The sequence below is a fragment of the Vicugna pacos genome, chromosome 19 (assembly GCF_048564905.1).
Source record: "Vicugna pacos chromosome 19, VicPac4, whole genome shotgun sequence".
NCBI lineage: Eukaryota > Metazoa > Chordata > Mammalia > Artiodactyla > Camelidae > Vicugna > Vicugna pacos.
Window position 1 is genome coordinate 27,435,221 of NC_133005.1, and position 17,899 is coordinate 27,453,119.

At 40.9% G+C, this 17,899-nt stretch overlaps 1 protein-coding gene across 5 annotated transcripts; it reads right to left on the minus strand.

Moving 5' to 3' along the window:
• Positions 1–322: 322 nt before the first annotated feature.
• Positions 323–15,457, minus strand: DSN1 (DSN1 component of MIS12 kinetochore complex). 5 transcript variants are annotated; one of them, XM_072944180.1, is made up of 11 exons: positions 15,282–15,457; positions 13,754–13,801; positions 13,201–13,527; positions 11,104–11,177; positions 10,394–10,466; positions 8,585–8,672; positions 6,548–6,607; positions 6,079–6,153; positions 4,583–4,730; positions 3,613–3,700; positions 323–2,980 (listed from the first exon to the last, which is right to left on the minus strand). In XM_072944180.1, exons 2-11 carry the CDS (start codon positions 13,785–13,787, stop codon positions 2,877–2,879), a joined length of 1,071 nt encoding a protein of 356 aa, XP_072800281.1. In that variant the 5' UTR covers positions 13,788–13,801; positions 15,282–15,457; the 3' UTR covers positions 323–2,876. The 5 variants fall into 5 exon arrangements, with proteins under 5 accessions (XP_072800281.1, XP_015093321.1, XP_072800282.1 ...); XM_015237835.3 differs by having other exon boundaries at positions 15,122–15,457; XM_072944181.1 differs by lacking the exon at positions 13,201–13,527.
• Positions 15,458–17,899: the final 2,442 nt, after the last annotated feature.

Consider the following 17,899-nt stretch of genomic DNA (forward strand, 5'->3'; position numbering starts at 1 on the left):
TGGTGAATGAACTAGTAATTTAAGAACTAGAATCCAAAGCAGGGCTCCTAATTCCCACTGCTCCACTATATCACCTCTTTTACAGCTGCTAGCCACATCTCCTTGAGTGCAGCATGAGAAATGGACTTTTTTTCAGAATGATTATACACATTAAGCTTAATTACCCCAAAATTCAGTAACACCAAAATGTACAGGACATAATCCTTGAACTCCTTGAAAGAGTTAATAATTTAATCTATTGTTTTAGTGTTAAGTATTACTGACTAAATACTTATATTCTCTTAACTAAATTAGGGCAAGTGAAAGAATACTACCAAACATCTCAAGGAGAGCAACTGTCTGTATTTATTAAGCACAATTCCTGAACCAAATTTGGGAAGAGGGAAAATTAGTATTAATTTGAACACAGACTATCATATGATTTATGTTTGTTGACATTTACTGAGTGCTACATTGGTTGTAGGTGACACCCCACTCCTATCTCTATGTCCTTAGTTAGATTATTAAGCCCCTCCATGCCTGAGTTCTTCATCTATAATGACAAAAAGTAGAAGTTATCTCATCACGTTGTGGTCTCTCTGCTTATAGAGTGCTCAGAGCTTATTTTTCTTTCTCTGTGCTTTTTTTAGTGCGTATAATATTTTATTTTTATTGAAGTATAGTTGATTTACAATGTATCTGTGCTCTATCTTGTATCGCTGTTGCAGACACAAAAACATTACTTCTTATTCTTGAGTTTAAATAAATTCTTATCAACAAAAAATGCAATACAATGTAATAAATAAATGAGGGGAGATACAATCACCTTTGGAGAGAGGTGTCTCTCCCCATTTTATAGATAAGGAAATTGAGGATAAGGATGAAGATTCACTCCAATCTCTATACTCTTTGCATTTTAGTACTCTGCTTCTGGAAGAATAGACAATTAACACCATTCCTCTGATTCTTAAAAGCTTTCCCCAGGGCTGTCCAGTTTCCCTTCTTGCTCTACTCCGGACAATATTATCTATTCTTAAGGCTTTAATAACTAGATATCAGTAACTTCCAAATTTTAATCTCTAGTCCAGGTTTTCCACCTGTATTTCCAACAGTCTAGGTGACTTCTGTTTGGCATCCCAAATTCAACTACTAACTTTCCCATGTCATTAACTGCTGTCACCCACCCACCCAGTTGTTAGAACTTTTACCCACCTCCATCACATTGGTACAGCTGTTCTATACTTCTGTTATCTAGTCTAACCCTTATAGCATCCCTGTGATACAGATACTGTCGTCCCCCCAATCTTACAAATGAGGTTAAATAACCTTTTTCAGTCAGTTAGTAAGTGGCAGAGTTAGGCTTTTAACACAGATGACATGTCTATGTTCCAGACCTATGAACAAATCCCCCAACTCACCCACTGCCAACTCCCAGCACAGGCTGTCATTCTCCACCTCGATCGTTGCAGTAGCCCAACTGGTCTCTCACACCCACACCTTCTTGCTTCTATCTTGTCTCCAAACATCAACTGGAGTGCTCTTTAAAAAATAAAGTTCTATTCCCATCTCTCCCTCTTAAAACCAATGACTTTCAATTCTGTCTCACATGGTTCTTACATTGGCACTCAGCATTTCTGCTTTACCTTTTTTCTTTTTTTTAGTATCCCAGAATATTTCATTCTCCCCTCAGGCCTTTCAAAATGATGCTCCTTTTACCTCAAATAACTGCCCTATTTAATTCATTTATTCTCCCCAAATCAAGTAAAACATCACTTCTGCAGAGAAGTGGTCTCGTTCCCTGTGTCCCCACTAGACTGTGAGCATCATGAAAGGAGGTCCCATGTCTGTTTTTGTTCTTTGATCTCTCCCCAGTTCCTGGAACCGTGCGTGGCATATAGCAGGGGCTTTGTAAATATGAGAGAGTGAGGAACGTAAGTCAAAGCAAGGAGATACCACCTCTCACTAACTGGTACTTAGGCCAAGGCTTAAGACTTAGGATTATGGCCAGGTATTTAAATGAAGTGGGTTTTCTCCTAATAGGAGGATCACAGAATAAGAGACATTAACAATAAGGTAGTTGGTGTTTTATTTGTAGTTAATGCTGAGGTGTTTCTCCACTACTATTCACTTCTGCATCCTGGCAAAGAATCCTATTTTCTGCTAAGCTTTCCCTGCCTTTTAATTTTTTTATACACTCAAAATAAACATAAGGACAAGGGAAAGCTTTTAAGTATGTGCAATCTTATAATGCAGATTATTAACAAATACAGAGAATAATGAAAAGAGGTTCTTAACCCCTTCTTACCACTAATCCAAAACTTAGGATGTCAACTATCAAAAGCTAAAGCACACTATGGATAGCAGGATATAGAAAATGAGTAGTATCTCCTTCAATTTGGACATCTTGTGAAGTGATATATGTGTCAACACAATGCAAACAATGCTCACCTCTCCTCTACCTAAAATCACCTTCAAAGCCACACTAAAAGATCAGTCTCATTCCTTTACTACCAGAATGACCCCTAAAATGTTTCATGGATTTGGTCCTGAATGACTTGGGTTGTTTCAAAACCTGCAAAACATCTTCACAAGAGGAAGGTTCCTGACCACAAAGGATATTCAAAAGAATGGGCCACTAGTTCTGAAGGTCATTCCAAAACAGAAGTGCCAAGCATTTTGAACATTCTTGGAAAAAGTGTCTATACAACATCCTTTCAGATGCATAAATTCCATCACTTTTAGAGAAAAACTGAAGTGCTATACAGTCAGCCAGTTATCTTCAAAGGCAATGGGGCAGACATCACAGCTCAGACTGCCGTGCAGCTGCCGTGCACTGGGGCACTCTTCCCATTTCTTTCACCTACAGTAGCACTTTGTGGCAGAAAAGCTGCATAAGGTCACTGACAAGATTTAGAGCAATGTGTGGTAGGTTGTTTTTGCAGCTGAAGCTTGAGCAGTTTTCGAGCTGGTGAAGGATCTAATTGTTGCGTGCTTCTCTTCCCTGCAGAGAAAAGGAGTGAAAAAAAATTCAATTTAATTCAAATAATATTTATTGAAAACTTACCATATTGGACACTGTGCCAGATACCAAAGGGCATTCCAAGTTCAAATGTGATGGCAGTCTGGTAGGAAAACCAGCTGCAACTACAACCACAGCACAATCCAATGAATAATAAAATGAAGGTATGTATAGCTATTTATTTATTCATTCATTTTAATGCAGGTACTGGGGATTGAACCCAGGCCCTAGTGCACGCTAAGCACGCACTCTACCATTGAGCTATACCCATTCCCAGAAAAGAATTTAGGGCTGCAGGAGGTCAGGAAAAGTGATGGAGAAGCAATGTCAGTGTCACTCAGTGGATTCCTGAAGAATGAAAAAGGATAAAAGGCAATGAGTATTTCTTAACTCTTGGATTTACCAAAATAACAGTTTGTAGAGATTTGAGTATCAGTCTACTGTGCTTCTACGGAATTCACATCTACAAATTTCCAATCAATTTTGAATACCCACAACATAACAGTTATTGTGAGGGAAAAAAAAATCATCTGATACAGGGAAAGGCAGTTTGTATCTGAAGTGCTATTAGATACAGAACCCTGCGAGCTCTGGTCCGTTTCAGACAGGCTTACCGAGCTGTACTGACACCTTCTGGAGGCACTGGGTACTTTCGTCCATAAAGGTGTGCAGCTGCTTCACGGATCCTTGCAGTTCATCCATCTGCAGAGAAGACAGTGGTGAAATCTAAGGGTCCACAACTTCTTAGATGCTCATCAAACACACCAGGCACACTCCTGCTCAGAAGCTTTGCTTCTGCGGTTATTTCAACCTGGAATGCTTATGCCAGACACTATTGTTTGCCCCTCCACACCCAGACTGCACTCATGACCCTGCTCTACACACCAGCAGGCTGAGCTGCATAACCTCCAGTAGGATCCCATGTCCTGTGGCTTCTGGGTGGGCTTGGCCAAGAGGGAGCCAAGTGGGAGGCAGCTGAATGAGGTCAGAGTATCTTGACCCAGGCCAGCTCCCAGGAGGGTCATCTTGAACTGAAGGTCATGACTCTCTGAAGGGAGCCCACTATATACGACTCCCCGCCAGGTGCTACAGGAACCGTTCTTCCCCCACCAAGGCCTAGGGGTAGTAATGGCTCAGCTGCCTCTAAGCCCCAGTTCACTTCACTTCATTTTTGGTTTCCTTATATCCAAACCTTTACACTTAGGACCCTTTGTCACTAGACTCTCCTTGAATTCCCCTATATCAAATGCCATCTACTTCCTGTTAATACTCGGGTTGATAAAATACTGTTCTCCAAAATGTACTCATGGCTCATTTCCTCATTTCTTTCTAGTCTCTATTAAAGTGGCACCTTAGTGGGCTTTTAACAACCCCTCTATACGGCAACTGCTCTCTGTACATTCTCTCCCTCCACCTGATTTATTAGCACTTAACATTATTTATTTTTTATTGTCTCTCCATGTTTTCCTAGGTAGAGCTGAATACGCTTATCTTATTACACATACTCTCCAGGTCTTTTAATTTCCAAGGATGACAAGGTAGCAAAGCTGGATAACTCAACCACAGAATCATGACCCAACTCACCACCAACTCCATACAATCAAAGACTTTGTTCTGGTTCTGTAATATTTTTTGGTAGTCAGGCTTTGTATTAAGGACTTCACTCTGGGAAGACCTAAGATATGTTGTAGGTCCCACTTCAACTTCAGTATTTTTGGTTTCAGTTGACCCTCTAAAAACAAAACAAAACAAAAAAGAGCTTTCATGTAATTTTATAGTAATTTTCTGGGGAGAACAGTAAAGATTACCTCGGAAAAAACCTCCTACAAGGCTTTATTAACCTGAATCAACATTCTTCTACCCCACTGTTAAGTACAGGCTCTCTTATTAACAGGGTATTCTTAAATAATTATCCAGTATTAATGTTTTTATACCACTGGACTCCAGGAGATGCTAGAGGCTTCAAGTTATTCAACTCCACCTAACAGTAAGGTCCATTTACAAAAAGGACTACACTTGGGATAAAGCCAAAGCTTGCTAGCCTGAAGCCAATGTCTATGATCTTTTACCAAAAAGATGCTGTCTCACTTCAATTATCTAAAATAACTGAATATAATGGAGAGTTCATGAAAATTGATGATGACTCTTTATAACAACTACTACAATTTATTGAGTGCTTACTGGTTGCCAAACACTAAGCACTTTCCATTTAACAAGTATAATGAGCCAATGAGGTATGTACTAATATTATCCCCATTTTCAAATGAGGAACTTCAGATTAAGTGGTTTGCTCAAGGTCACAGAACTAAGGAGTAGTTACAATCTGAATAGAGACAGTCTGTTTCCAGAAGCATTCCTCTTAACTATTAAGCTATGCTCCATCAAGTTTTTATTCTGAAACTGCCATTTTATACATTATCTATCTTCATAAATAGAACATTTAAAGGGTGAAGAAAATGATAACCATCAATGCCTAGACTGAGTAAGTTTTTCAAACTGTCTTCCTCAAAGCAGCTCTCTAATAAGAGGCCAGTTTTGCAGTTACGATTTTGGCTAATATTTTAGTGACATTTCTAGCTAAGATTCTGTTTGGAAAATAAAGCTTAAAATCACTAAACTAAAACCAAATCAAAATCTAGCACTTTTCCACTTTCTTATGCCTTCAAGACCCAAAGATCCTCTCTCTCCACCCTCTTCCATCCCTTCTTTCATGTCTGGATCTCCAAGGCCAGGGTTCTCTCCCACAGCTGCAACTCAAAAGCTATGTGCTCATTGAAGACTTTTGATATTGTTCTTGGCCCAGCCCCAGATTAGAGATGTGCCTGTGTTCCGCAGGATGTGGAACAGCAGCTAAGGTCACAGAACAGAGGCAGTTCTGTTCTTTGGCTGAATAATAGTGAAACTCTACCTTCCCTTCCCTTTTATTCTCCATTTATAGTCAGAATGCTAATATACACTTTACAGAGATTTGATGAGTTGATTGGCCTGTAAGAATGGATTCATCATTCAATTTGTGCTAACAGAACTGAAATCAATTCAAATCTAGGTAAAAGCTTTCTATTTCTAGTCATAGATATAACCTGGATATGATCTTTTCAGCCTCCTCCTGGTAGCGCAGCAACAGCTGGTCCCAACTCTGACGTTCTAAAGAAAATCTACAGAATCAGAAAAAAATGCAGTTAATTTTTCATCATTTCATTCTGAATCACTAAGAGCAACAACAAGTATATTAGGTGTCTACGCTGGTTCTAAGATGTGAATATAAAGGTCATAAAAGGATTGGAAAGCATGACCAATTCAGAGGATATTAATTCAATCAAACATGAGTTCTTAAAAATCAAATTAACATCCTTAGTTTCTAGACCTCATTCTATGAAATTGGCCATCAGTACACCCCATACATCCCAAGGTGCAGCTTTCTAACTTCCAGTGTTGATATACTAGTATTGACACACTGAACAGGATGTTTACTATTCATTTTTCCCAGGTTTAGCTATTTTCCCTAGATGAATCTAGATTTTCCAACAAAGGTCACTCATCTTCACTTACTTTGTTATGTATTCCTTCATCTCAGCCACCGATGTTTCCAGAGACAAATCTGATGCTCTTCTGGAATACAGATAAGATTATGAGATAAACTCAAATCTTTCAAGAACATTTGCTTTTAATATGGATACCTTACACAATTTTAATGGCAACAAAACACGTTCAGGCTTTACCTCTGGACAAATATTTACTCTTGGACTGTATTTCACTTTTGCACTAAGTAACAGCTTTCTCAGTGGTCTCTTTATCATTTATTTTTCTCATCAATTCCAATTCACCTATGGCCAGATTAACCTTTCGTAAAATACTCCTTTATTTTTTTTTTCCTCGCTTAAAAATTCTGTGATCCTCTGCTGCATTCAGAAGAAAAGCCGAAACACCTTAACCCAGCACTTAAGGTTCTCTGTGTTCCAGCTCTGTCTAGCTATTAAGTTTGATTCCTACTGTTACCCTTTGTTCTGTCCAACATAATGCCACTCAGCCTCAAGTATCTGGGGGTTTCAATCTCCAAACTTTTGTTCACACCATTTTTTAGCCTCTTCCCCTCTCATTACTCAAAACCTTAACTTCTGTTAAGGCCCAACAATACTTATTCATACAACCATCTTGTCTTCCCACTTAAACTGAAGCTATCAGTGGGATATGTTTTACTTAAACCAATGGCTCTGCTCAGTAAGGTACTTAACCCTAATGGAAAAGCAGGAAACACTGAAAATAACATAAATTTGCACATGTATTTGGTACTCTGTGTGGCAAAGGCAAATCAGTTGTGCCACCTTTCATGTTTTTCTACCAAGGCCTGTGACAGCCTCCGTCACTTCTGGCTGACATGTAGCACTCTGTGGCTTAAATACACTGCATTAAAAGAGAAGCCATGTTGAGCTAAAATTTTTTTTAAATATATATATATTTATTGACGTATAGTCAGTTTACAATGTGTCAATTTCTGGTGTACAGCAAAAAGCTTCAGTCATATATGAACATACATATATTCGTTTTCATATTCTTTTTCACCATAAGTTACTACAAGATATTTAATATAGTTCCCTGTGCTATACAGTATAAACTTGCTGTTTATCTATTTTATATGTATGTTAGTTAGTATCTGCAAATCTCGAACTTCCAATTTATGCCTTCCCACCCCCTTCCCCTCCTGGTAACCATAAGTTTGTTTTCTATGTCTGTGATTTCTGTTTTATAAATAAGTTCATTTGTCTTTTTTTTTTTTCAGATTCCACATATAAGTAATATCATATGGTATTTTTCTTTCTTTTTCCGGCTTACTTCACTTAGAATGACAACCTCCAGGTCCATCCATGTTGCTGCAAATGGCATTATTTTATTATTTTTTATGGCTGAGTAGTATTCCATTATATAAATATACCACAGTTTCTTTATCCAGTCATCTGTCAATAGACATTATTTCCTGAATAGCAATGTTAATTCTAAGGAGTCATGGAAAGGTAGACCTTTGTGAAGTCAAAACTAAGGAGTTCATAATGTAAGTCCAAGTGACATTATTTGTTGTAGACAGGGGTGGAGGGTTATGTGCACTCCTGCACAGGAACTACCAGTTTGGAGGTGGGATTTTAAATTTCTCCTAATATTCTTGCTTGCCAACAGCTAAAGAACATAAGTTCATCTCCAATTTGCAAGGCTTGCCAAGATCTGAAGAATGCTTTTCCTCTCCTTCCATTGCTGGCTCCTTCTCACCGTTCAGGTCTCAGTGCAAAGGTCAAATCATTAGAGGACTTCTCTGAACATTCTAGTTAAAGTTGCCCACCCTCTCAAGTCACTATCACATTTACTGCGACTTCTGGGATTATCGGTATCTGAAATCATTATTTTCTATGTATTTGTTTGACTGTCTCTCCTACTATAATACGTAAGAGAGATCTTGTTTGACTTATTTATCACTGTATCTTAAGAGCCTGATACATAGGAGATGTTGGATAAATGTTTGCTGAGTGAATGTACAACTGTCTAATTAAAAAGTCTTCATTCAATTACAATTTTGGACAGAAGGGGAATTGCTCTTACCCCTCTGGATCTTCAAAACATTTTTGTAGAGCTCCATTACCTTCCAGACTGTCTGCAAAATGTTTCAATTCTTCCGAAAGAGAAGATGCTAGGGAGAACAAAATTACATGTTGTAAAATAAAGAGAATATAAATTTTCAGTGAGCTGCTGACAAAGATATAACATTCTTAAGGTGGTCTTAGCTCCAGGGACCCGTTATACTCTGGCCCTCTCACCCATTTGAAAAAATGCTATAAATATACAGGAAGATTTTATCTTTTTCCTTTGGGTAAATAAAGATAAAATGAAAGACAATTCCTCTTTATGATACTTATTTATTCTTCTTTTACATTGGACTGGTGAAAAAGCAGTTAAAAAGATTTATCTGCACTGACATTTCATTCTTTTCAAGATATGAACTGTTGGCACTGGATGGAAGAACATATTAGAGCAGTCAGGTAATGGCAAAAGTGTAATGAGAAATAGCTGGAAGCAAAGAATTATGGGCATAAGGTAAAAACGGTCTCTGCTTAGACTTGGAAGGGTCTACAATTACATTCAGGTGAGGAATGCAGAGGGGAAAGGTTATGTTAAGTAGTTATCAAAATAACTTTGGCACATCAACTCTAATTATGGTGACGGTGCAATTCTGAAATAAACAATTTTAACGGGCAAGTTAGTCTGAGTTCATGTATTTTCTAGGTCTTTTAAGTGGGTAGCACTTGAGTATTTCTGACCTGGATGATTGTGTCATCATAAAGTAAGGAGAATATCTACTTTCTAGGAAGTTTAAAATTGGTTCCTGTGAAAGAATATTTGTAACTTATGTCAGAAACAAACAGCTAATTTCTTTAATATATAAAGAATTCCTACAAAATCAGTATGAAAGAGCCAATATTCCAATTTTTTTAAATGAGCAAAGGATACAAACAGACAACACACAGAAAATAAAGTACAAATGGCTTTAAAAAATACAAAAAAAATGGTTATACTTTTCAAAGGAAAAAAGAAAAACAGAATAGAACTACAAAAATACCTTTTATCAACTATGAACTGGTAAAAAATCTAAAGCTGGATAAAACTGTGTGGTGAATATGAGAAAACAGGTACTTACATATTTTGCTGGTGAGAGAATAAATTGATATAAACTTTCTAGGAAGGCAATCTGGTAATTTCTATAATTTCATTTGATCTTGCTAATTCCAGTTCTAGGAATTTATCTTATTTTTACTTGAATACATGCCCAAAGGCTTGTGTAAAAAGGTATTCATTACCCTATTCATTGGAATAGCAAAAGACTGAAAGCAACCCCAAAAGCCCATTAATAAAGAGATGATTAAATCAATGTGGGCAGCAGATAGAGATAATCCATTTATAAAATGGAATATCATGTAGCTACTAAAATATCAAGATAGCTCTATTTGTGTGACATGAAACAATCTGCAAGATAAATTACTAAGTTAGAAAAAGACAAGGTAAAAAAACAGTGCAGACAGGATTACCCATTAGATTTTAACTTATAAATGTTTGGAAATGAAGTAATGTCTCTGCAAGGATACACAAGAAGCTGATGGCTATGGTTGCCTCTGAGGAGAGGAACTAAGACTGGGGATCAGGGTGGAAGGGAGGCTTACTTTTCACTTTTTAGACCTTCTGAACTTCTTAAGCACATATTCTTACCTTTTTAAAATGCAATTCCCCAAAAAAGGAGGGCGCTGGTTTTATGAGGCAGCAGTTCATGGAAATGGGGATCCTGAGAGTGGATCAACTAACCTTAACAGAAGATGCAGTCCAAGGTCAAAGCTCACTCATCTAGTCTTAGCAACTTACCTTTGGCTTTGTAACTTTCAAGATTGAAGCCCTCAGTGCCCCTTAGGAAAGGTTCAAGTTTCTGAACAGAGAACTAAATAAAGAAAAGCATTTTCAGTATAACAACCAAGATTTCCCAGGCCAGTCCTGAGTTCATGTAATTTTATGATATTTAATGAATATGAAAGTAAACATGATTTAATTTTTAACCTAAGATTTTTCATATAATTAAACAGAAAAAGTTAAGGGAAAAAACTCTTCGTTGCTCAGACTATACAATTTGATTTTTGATTCAGGAAAAAATAGTCATGTAATCACACAAATGACTTATCTAAACTGATGTGATCACCAAGCAGCAATATAATACCAACTCAGAATGTAGTCAGACCTCAAATATCTGCCTTAACTTAGATTTGACCCCCACCCACTTTAAATTCCCATCATTTGCTGCCAATGTGCAAGAGAGACTAGACTGGGGAAATCTCTGTTAACTGCTCAGTTAGTGGCAGCAGCACCAATGGGATTGGTAGAGCCTAGTCCAGAGACAAATCAGCTGCTGGAATAAAATCTGACTTTTAAATTAATCCCAACTAGAAAGAAACATCTTTTAATTTTAAGTGATAAATCACACAGTATTGATCTCTCTTTGGGGCTATCACAGTAAGAGGTTTAAAAAAGGGGAGGGGAGGGGAGAGGAGGGAAGAAGCATTTCCCAATCCCGAGAATCTTACCTGGAAACTGGAAAGCAGAAGAGAGCCCAGCCGTTTGCTTTCTGCCATGTTGACACTGATGGATCTGCAGAGCTCTAACATAAAATAGCACCACCTTTAAGTAGCTGGATACTTATAGTGAGCAAAGCTTAAAAAACCTGAAAAATTTCCTCCCCCTTGATGCAGTCCAACTTAAGGTAAGAAAACCCAAGCAGCCTTCTCTAATTAAAGGGAGAATTCATATACAATCACATCTAATTTGTTCAGGATCACCAAAGAATGAAATTTACTCATCTGTGCATCTTAACTTTAAAAAGTTAGAAGAACCTTTTATGTATTATATTAAAATCTTGTCTTGCTAAACAAGGTAGATTTTAAAAAAATTTAAATTCTTTTTATATTTTATGTTCACCACTCAAAGGAGATGGGAACATTTCAGTATTTTTATGACAGGCACTGCAGTATGCTTTAAATCCACTGTCTTAAGAATCTTCTTATAAACTATGAGGTCCATTTTACAGATGGGGAAACTGAAGCCCAGAGGGGAGATGACTTGTTTGATGCTAGTTACTGGTATAGCCAGAATTCAGTCCCAAGTCTGTCACCAAAACCTGCGTTGTTCCCACTAATACCATGCTGCCTCTCTATGACCTAATAATAATATTAATAGTAATCTGTTGAACACTTGCTATCTAAAAGACATTTTACTAAATGCCATACACACCTCATTAAAACTCAGGCAACTATCTTATCAATTCCATTTGGCAAAGGTTAGGAAATAGGTAATTTGCCCAAGATCACACAGTGAGTCAGCCTGAATTGGATGGGCATTTCACATAATTATTCCAGTGAATTCTCAAGCAGCTAAAAGATGTAGACACTGTTTTTTCCACTACATCCATTTCAAAACATCAGTTCTTCAAAACATCAGCAAAGGAAATCTGCTTTGAGAATTATGAGAGATACATGTCTTTTTACCCTCCAGATTTAGCTGGCTGTGTTTTTAAAGTTCTTTTGTATCCTCTCTTGATTACTTCTCCTTGCTGTTAGTCATGAAAAACAGGATACCTTCTGCCTATAACCAAAGAAACCTGGCAAGTGGCCAGAAATAACCAGGAAATAGCAAATCTTATTACATCAGTGATTTTCTATTACACAGAATTTTAGGTCCACATGCTCTGGAACAGAGATGAAGGTAAGGGTAATCTTAGGAAATTGAAGTTTCTTGGCACATCTAAGGAGTCAGGTGTATGAGCATAACTGTGATAGCAATTCTCTGATATGCTAAATGGCTGTTTTTATCCAGGTCTCCTTCTAGACATCAGACCAACTGGAAATGAGGTAATAGCTCTAACATAATCACAACAGCTTAACACTTGTTCTACTTACTTACGACATTCCAACTAGTGTGTTACATATCAATTCATTTAATCCTCACACAACCCTGAAAACTGGTATTATTCCTTTCTGTTTACTGATGAGGACCATAAGGCAAAGGTTAAGTAACCTGCTCAAGGTCACACAGCTATTATGTTCTTCCTGAAATGTGCTCTTGTGCTTCAGATCAAATCTTGTACTTCACTGCTTACTGAGATGTTATTAAAGATTCACACAAAATCACATCCAAATACAGCATGTCTAAAAACTAGGTTTTTACTCTATTTTTATGTGCTCTTCCCCCTGAGATATTTTCGGTTATAAAGCCTAAAATCAGATAGCAACCCATACACCTTCTGTTCTACTTTAGGATATAAAGCAGAAAGCCACAGTTAGAAATCTTTATTTCTAGCAGAAGTGAATGTTGAACATTCACTTAGCAGAGGTGCATGCTGCACAAAACTGTAAATCACATTTTCCTCTCATGGTATAAATTACAATAGACAGCTAATACTAAGATACAAATAACAATGATATTGAATACTTACTAGGTGTTTGACATCAGTACTTATAATCTTAGAATATTCCTCTTACAGTTGAGGAAACTGAAGCTCAGAGAGGTGAAGTGATCTGCTCAGCCACATAGCAAGTAAGCAGCCAAGTCAAGTCTACCTTTCTGCCATACCTCACTGCCTCCTATCTGAGCTGGAACTCCACTGTCTTATGCACATAGCACCCCACCTGTGATGCCCTGATGAAAGGGAGGCAGTGACTTCCGCCGGTTCGTTTCTTTCATACTTGCTCGCCGCCAGGATTGCCTCCTGTCTTGACAACGGGCAGACTGTTCTTGGGGGGACAAATGAAGGGACCTGGATTGAAGTCCTTCCTGGCGGCTGAGATCACAATTTTCCCTTTTTTGGGGGCTAGTGCCCAGGTGAATTCGTTCCTTTGAAACGCCTTCAGTCATCTCCAGGGAGGCAGATGATTTATGACACGCTTCTGCAGGGATGGGATCTGATTCCAATTGATGATCATAAGTCTTGGATGTCACTGGTTCTTCTTCTAGCACTTGTTATAAAAAAGTCAAAATACAGAATCAAACCCATCACAACTAAGTATGCAAAAAAGTGGAAAAAGAAAACATATGCCCGAGATCATGGAAACACTGAGGAAGCATATCTGCAAATACATGAGTAAGTGATTCCAAATCCACCAGGAGCCAGGAAGGTATTTAGGTATAGCTCAGGAACCGGAACCCAAGGCAAGAGGTACTGAATTTCACTATAATACTCACCTTCTACAATCTCCAATCTAGTCACTGAAGTCATCTGGGTGGAGAACCCTGAAAATAGGAAGATGAGGTGATCTGTTCTTCACATTTCAGTCCCAGTCTTGCTGGGGCTTTACTACATCAGAATAGGCATTGTGCTTTCCAGTCTCTCTGATCTGCCTATCTCTGCCCCACGAAATTCTACCTAACAAGGCCCAGCCCAATCCCACCTCCCCCACCTCCTCCAGAGAGTATCAGCAGAGATCATCACTCTCTGAATTTCTACAGAATTCATTGCTAGAAATATTCTCTAGCTTGGAGGTGGCGTGTAGCTCAGTGGTAGAGTGTATAGAAGGCAAAATGTCCTGGGCTCAATCCCAGCACCTCCATTAAAAAAAAAAATTCTCTACCTCCAACAGTCTCTAAAGCTCTTCTCCGTTTCCAGTTATCAATTTAGCTCAGGTGTCATAATTTCCACCACTCTCTCCCACTCCCCTCAAGAATCTAACAACCTCTCCACCAGTTCTCCTCCATGCAGTATTGCTCCTCTCCAGTCCATTCTTTAGACTGCAGCAGAGGTTCTTCCAGTATATTCAACACCTCCAGGAGCTAGTCCCAACTACCCATTCCTGCTTTCTCCTGCCACTTCCATTCCATGAACCACTTTTGAATCTGCACACGTTGCTTGTAACACTTATTCATCCTTCCCAATTTAGCTCAAACATGAAGCATTCACATCACTTCTCTTTGGCAGAGTTGGCTGCTCCACCCCTAAGTCTCCCTAGCACTGGCTGTAAAGTCTGTTCACATGTCTGTCTTCCCGGCCAGACTGTATTCCTAGGGCCTGTCACAGACAATCGACTGAATGGAAGAGGGCAGGGACATGAGGGAGGCACCTCTACATCTTCCGTGCTTACCCCTCCCCAGCAGCAGAAATCTGTACGTGGAGGGTGCTTAGTAAAGGGAAAGAATTTATGTGGAGGGACAACGAGGAAAAGAGAACAAGGGGGAGGTCAAGGATCTAAATCGCCAGCTATATGGCTGTATCCCATAGATGAAAGCCTGCATAACAGCAGCAACAACGGTACCAATTTATATGCCAGGACCAATGAATGCATGTAAACACTGTTTGCATCATTATCCCATCAATCCTTTCCACAGCTCTTAATCAACATTAATTTCACCTTGCAAATAGGGGAATTGAGGTTCAGAGGGGCAAAAGCCTGGCCCAAACTTTTTATGCAGCCAGCCTGGAGCAAAGATGAAATTCGAACCCTGCCTGGCCTGTAACCCATCCCCAGCCCTCAACCGCTTCTGGAGTCCAGACCGCTGGCTCTACAAAACACGCCCTGAGCGGCCTCTACAAACGCCCGCCCTGGGGTTTCCTCTCACCAGGAGGAGGCTGCAGAGCCCCGGAGACCTCCCCCCAAGTCCCCGCTGTCGGGGAGTGGAGACGGGTCGGGTCTGGGCGGGGCCGAGGGCTCCGACTCCAAAAAGACTGGCGCGGGGCTGAGCGAGGCCGAGTCCAGGGACAAGTCTGCGACTTCCTGACCTCAGGGCGACGCGCGTCCGGCCCGGAGCCTTCGTCCTCGAAACACAAGGCCGCAGGTCACTTTCTCCACGGCCCGGGGTTACCCCTGGACGCTCGGCGCGAAGGTGGCTGCTTCTTCCCGGTATGGACCAGCGGCGCCATTCGCCTTCCGCGCCACTACCGCCTCTCGCGAAACTCCCGCCAGCCAAGGGCGCATGCGCGGCCGGCGGCCTCTATGGCTCGCGCACGCGCAGAACGCCGGCTTCCTCAAGGTGCATGCGCAAACCGATGTTCAAGGCTCTTACCAGCCCCGCCCCCTTTGCCAAGTCCTTCACAGCCCAGTTTTGGCCACGTTGCAACATTCCCAGTTATGGCATGCCCAGGGAGTCACTAACGGAGTCCCGTCGCACTATCGTGTCCTTTGCGCCACACATACCCAGAGCTTTTCTAAGATGGGGAAACAAAGGCCCAGAGCGGTACCTTCCAAAGGAAGATAGTGCACTAGCGGGCGGGCAGTGATGATGCCCTGCCCCGTTGCTAGGCCACGCCCCCTCTTTTATCTTCTTAACTCCAAAAAATGTGGACCATTACTGTCCCAGGGCGGACTAGGAACACTTTTTCAAGTCCTATTCTAACACTTTTTCTCCTTTTGTGGTTCCCTTCAATACTTGGCAAAGTTTAAGAAGTCTCCTTTGCAGGCCACCCCCTCCCCAAACTGCTTTCTGCTCCTCTGGTCACCCCTCATTGCTTCTGCTCCTTTACTTTTACCATTCTCTCTGCCTGGGAAGCCCTTCCCTGCTTCTTCTTGGCAAAATTCTCTTAAATTTTAAGCTTCAGTCTTCTCTGAGGCCCCAGGCTGAAAACCAGATGCTCCTTCTTTGCTCCCAGGAGTCCAGCCTGTGCCTGGTCCACTATCCCTTGCTGGCTTGGGGGCTCTCAAGAGAGCAGACTGCTGCTTCGGCACCCAGCATGATGCCATCAAAATGTCTCCTTGCGTGTGCAATCCTTTCGGATCTGAGCTGTCCAAGTATTGAATTACGAACAGTCCACAAAATCTGGAAGAAGGGTTGGTGAGCAGCAGCTGGAATGTGACTGTGGAAATCCTTCCATAGCAGCTGTGGTCCTTGGAAAAGCTTTCTGGTGGTAGGCAGAAATCTGCCTTCCTGAAGTTTCCACCCTGTGGTTCCAAGAATGTTGGCTCCCACCAGCCATCTGAAAGCAGAGATTTCCTTTTTTCCCTGAATAGCACTTTCTGGGGCCCAGTTCCTTCAATGCCCACCCTACTCCTTCAACCACTTATTTGTCAATGTCCCAAGAATAGAACACAGCCAGAACTGGCCATCCTGGGGCACAGTGAGTGTACTGCTTCATGGAATCCAGACCCAGTACATCCTCTGACTATGTCCTGTCCCTACTTTCAGTTCTTACATGGCTCCCCATTGTCCACGGGGCGTGCACATTCCTTCCCTCATAAGGTACTGTATGATCTGACCCAGCCTGTTTCATCACTCCCCACACTAGAGACTTCTTTCACTTCCCCAGTTCTGCTTGGCTTTCTACTAGGCTTTCATATATGCTGTTCCCTTTCCCTGGAACATCTCCTCTCAGTCTCCTTCCTACAACACCCTACCATCTCCATCTGGTCAATGTCTCAACCTTAGGTTCAGAGGTCCCTCTGCAGCCTTTCCTGATTCCTCCTGGCTCCCTGGGCACCCCACTGCCATTGACATTCGCTTTCCTGTTTTTCAGGCCCATGTACTGTTGTCCTCAATGCCTAGCACAGGACTGACTGTTGTTAGGCCCTCAAAAAAGAGGAGCTCTGTATGATTTTCATGTGGCAGCTGACTTCCAAGATGGCCCCCAAGGATCCCCACTTCCTGGTGTTCATGCCCTTGTATAGTCAGTCCTCTTCCATAAGGAGTAGGGCTGATCGATATAACCAATAAGATATTGCAGAAATGATAGTGTACTTGGTCATAAAAGACATTGTAACTTCGACCCCACTTTCTCATGCATCACTTGCTCTGGGGGAAGCCAGCTGCCATGCTGTGAGGACACTCAAGTGGCCCAATGAGAGGTCCACATGAGGAGGGAATGAGGCCTCCTGCCAACACTGACTTGCTCCCAGGAGCAAGTCATATGAGTGAGCTACCTTGTGAATGGATCTTCCAGCCCCACTCAAGCCCATTCCAATGACTGCAGCTTTATCGACACTTAACTGCAACCTCAGGAGACCCTGAGTCGGAAGTACCCAGCTCCTGAATTCCTGATCCACAGCATCTGTGATGTGTTTAGGGATAATTAATTATACTGTAATAGATAATCAACTCATGTCTATAGTGTCTTTTTTTATGATAAATTTTTAGAAGTCTTTTGTAGAAAGGTTCAATTCCATTTTTGAGTACTCTGCATTTGTTTCTCAGTGATGATACCACCCTTCATGGAAGACTCAGAGGTGTCAGCGGCCAGGAACCCCTGGAGGCTCCTCCCAAGTGACCCCATACCAGCCAGCTGGCTGTGGCATTCCCAGGGTTCCCTCCTTCCCAGGTAACTGGGGGTGGGGTAGAGTCAGGTTTCAAATCTGCTGGGGACCCCACCCACCTTACAAGAGAAATCAGAGAGGAGGCCAAGTCCACGGA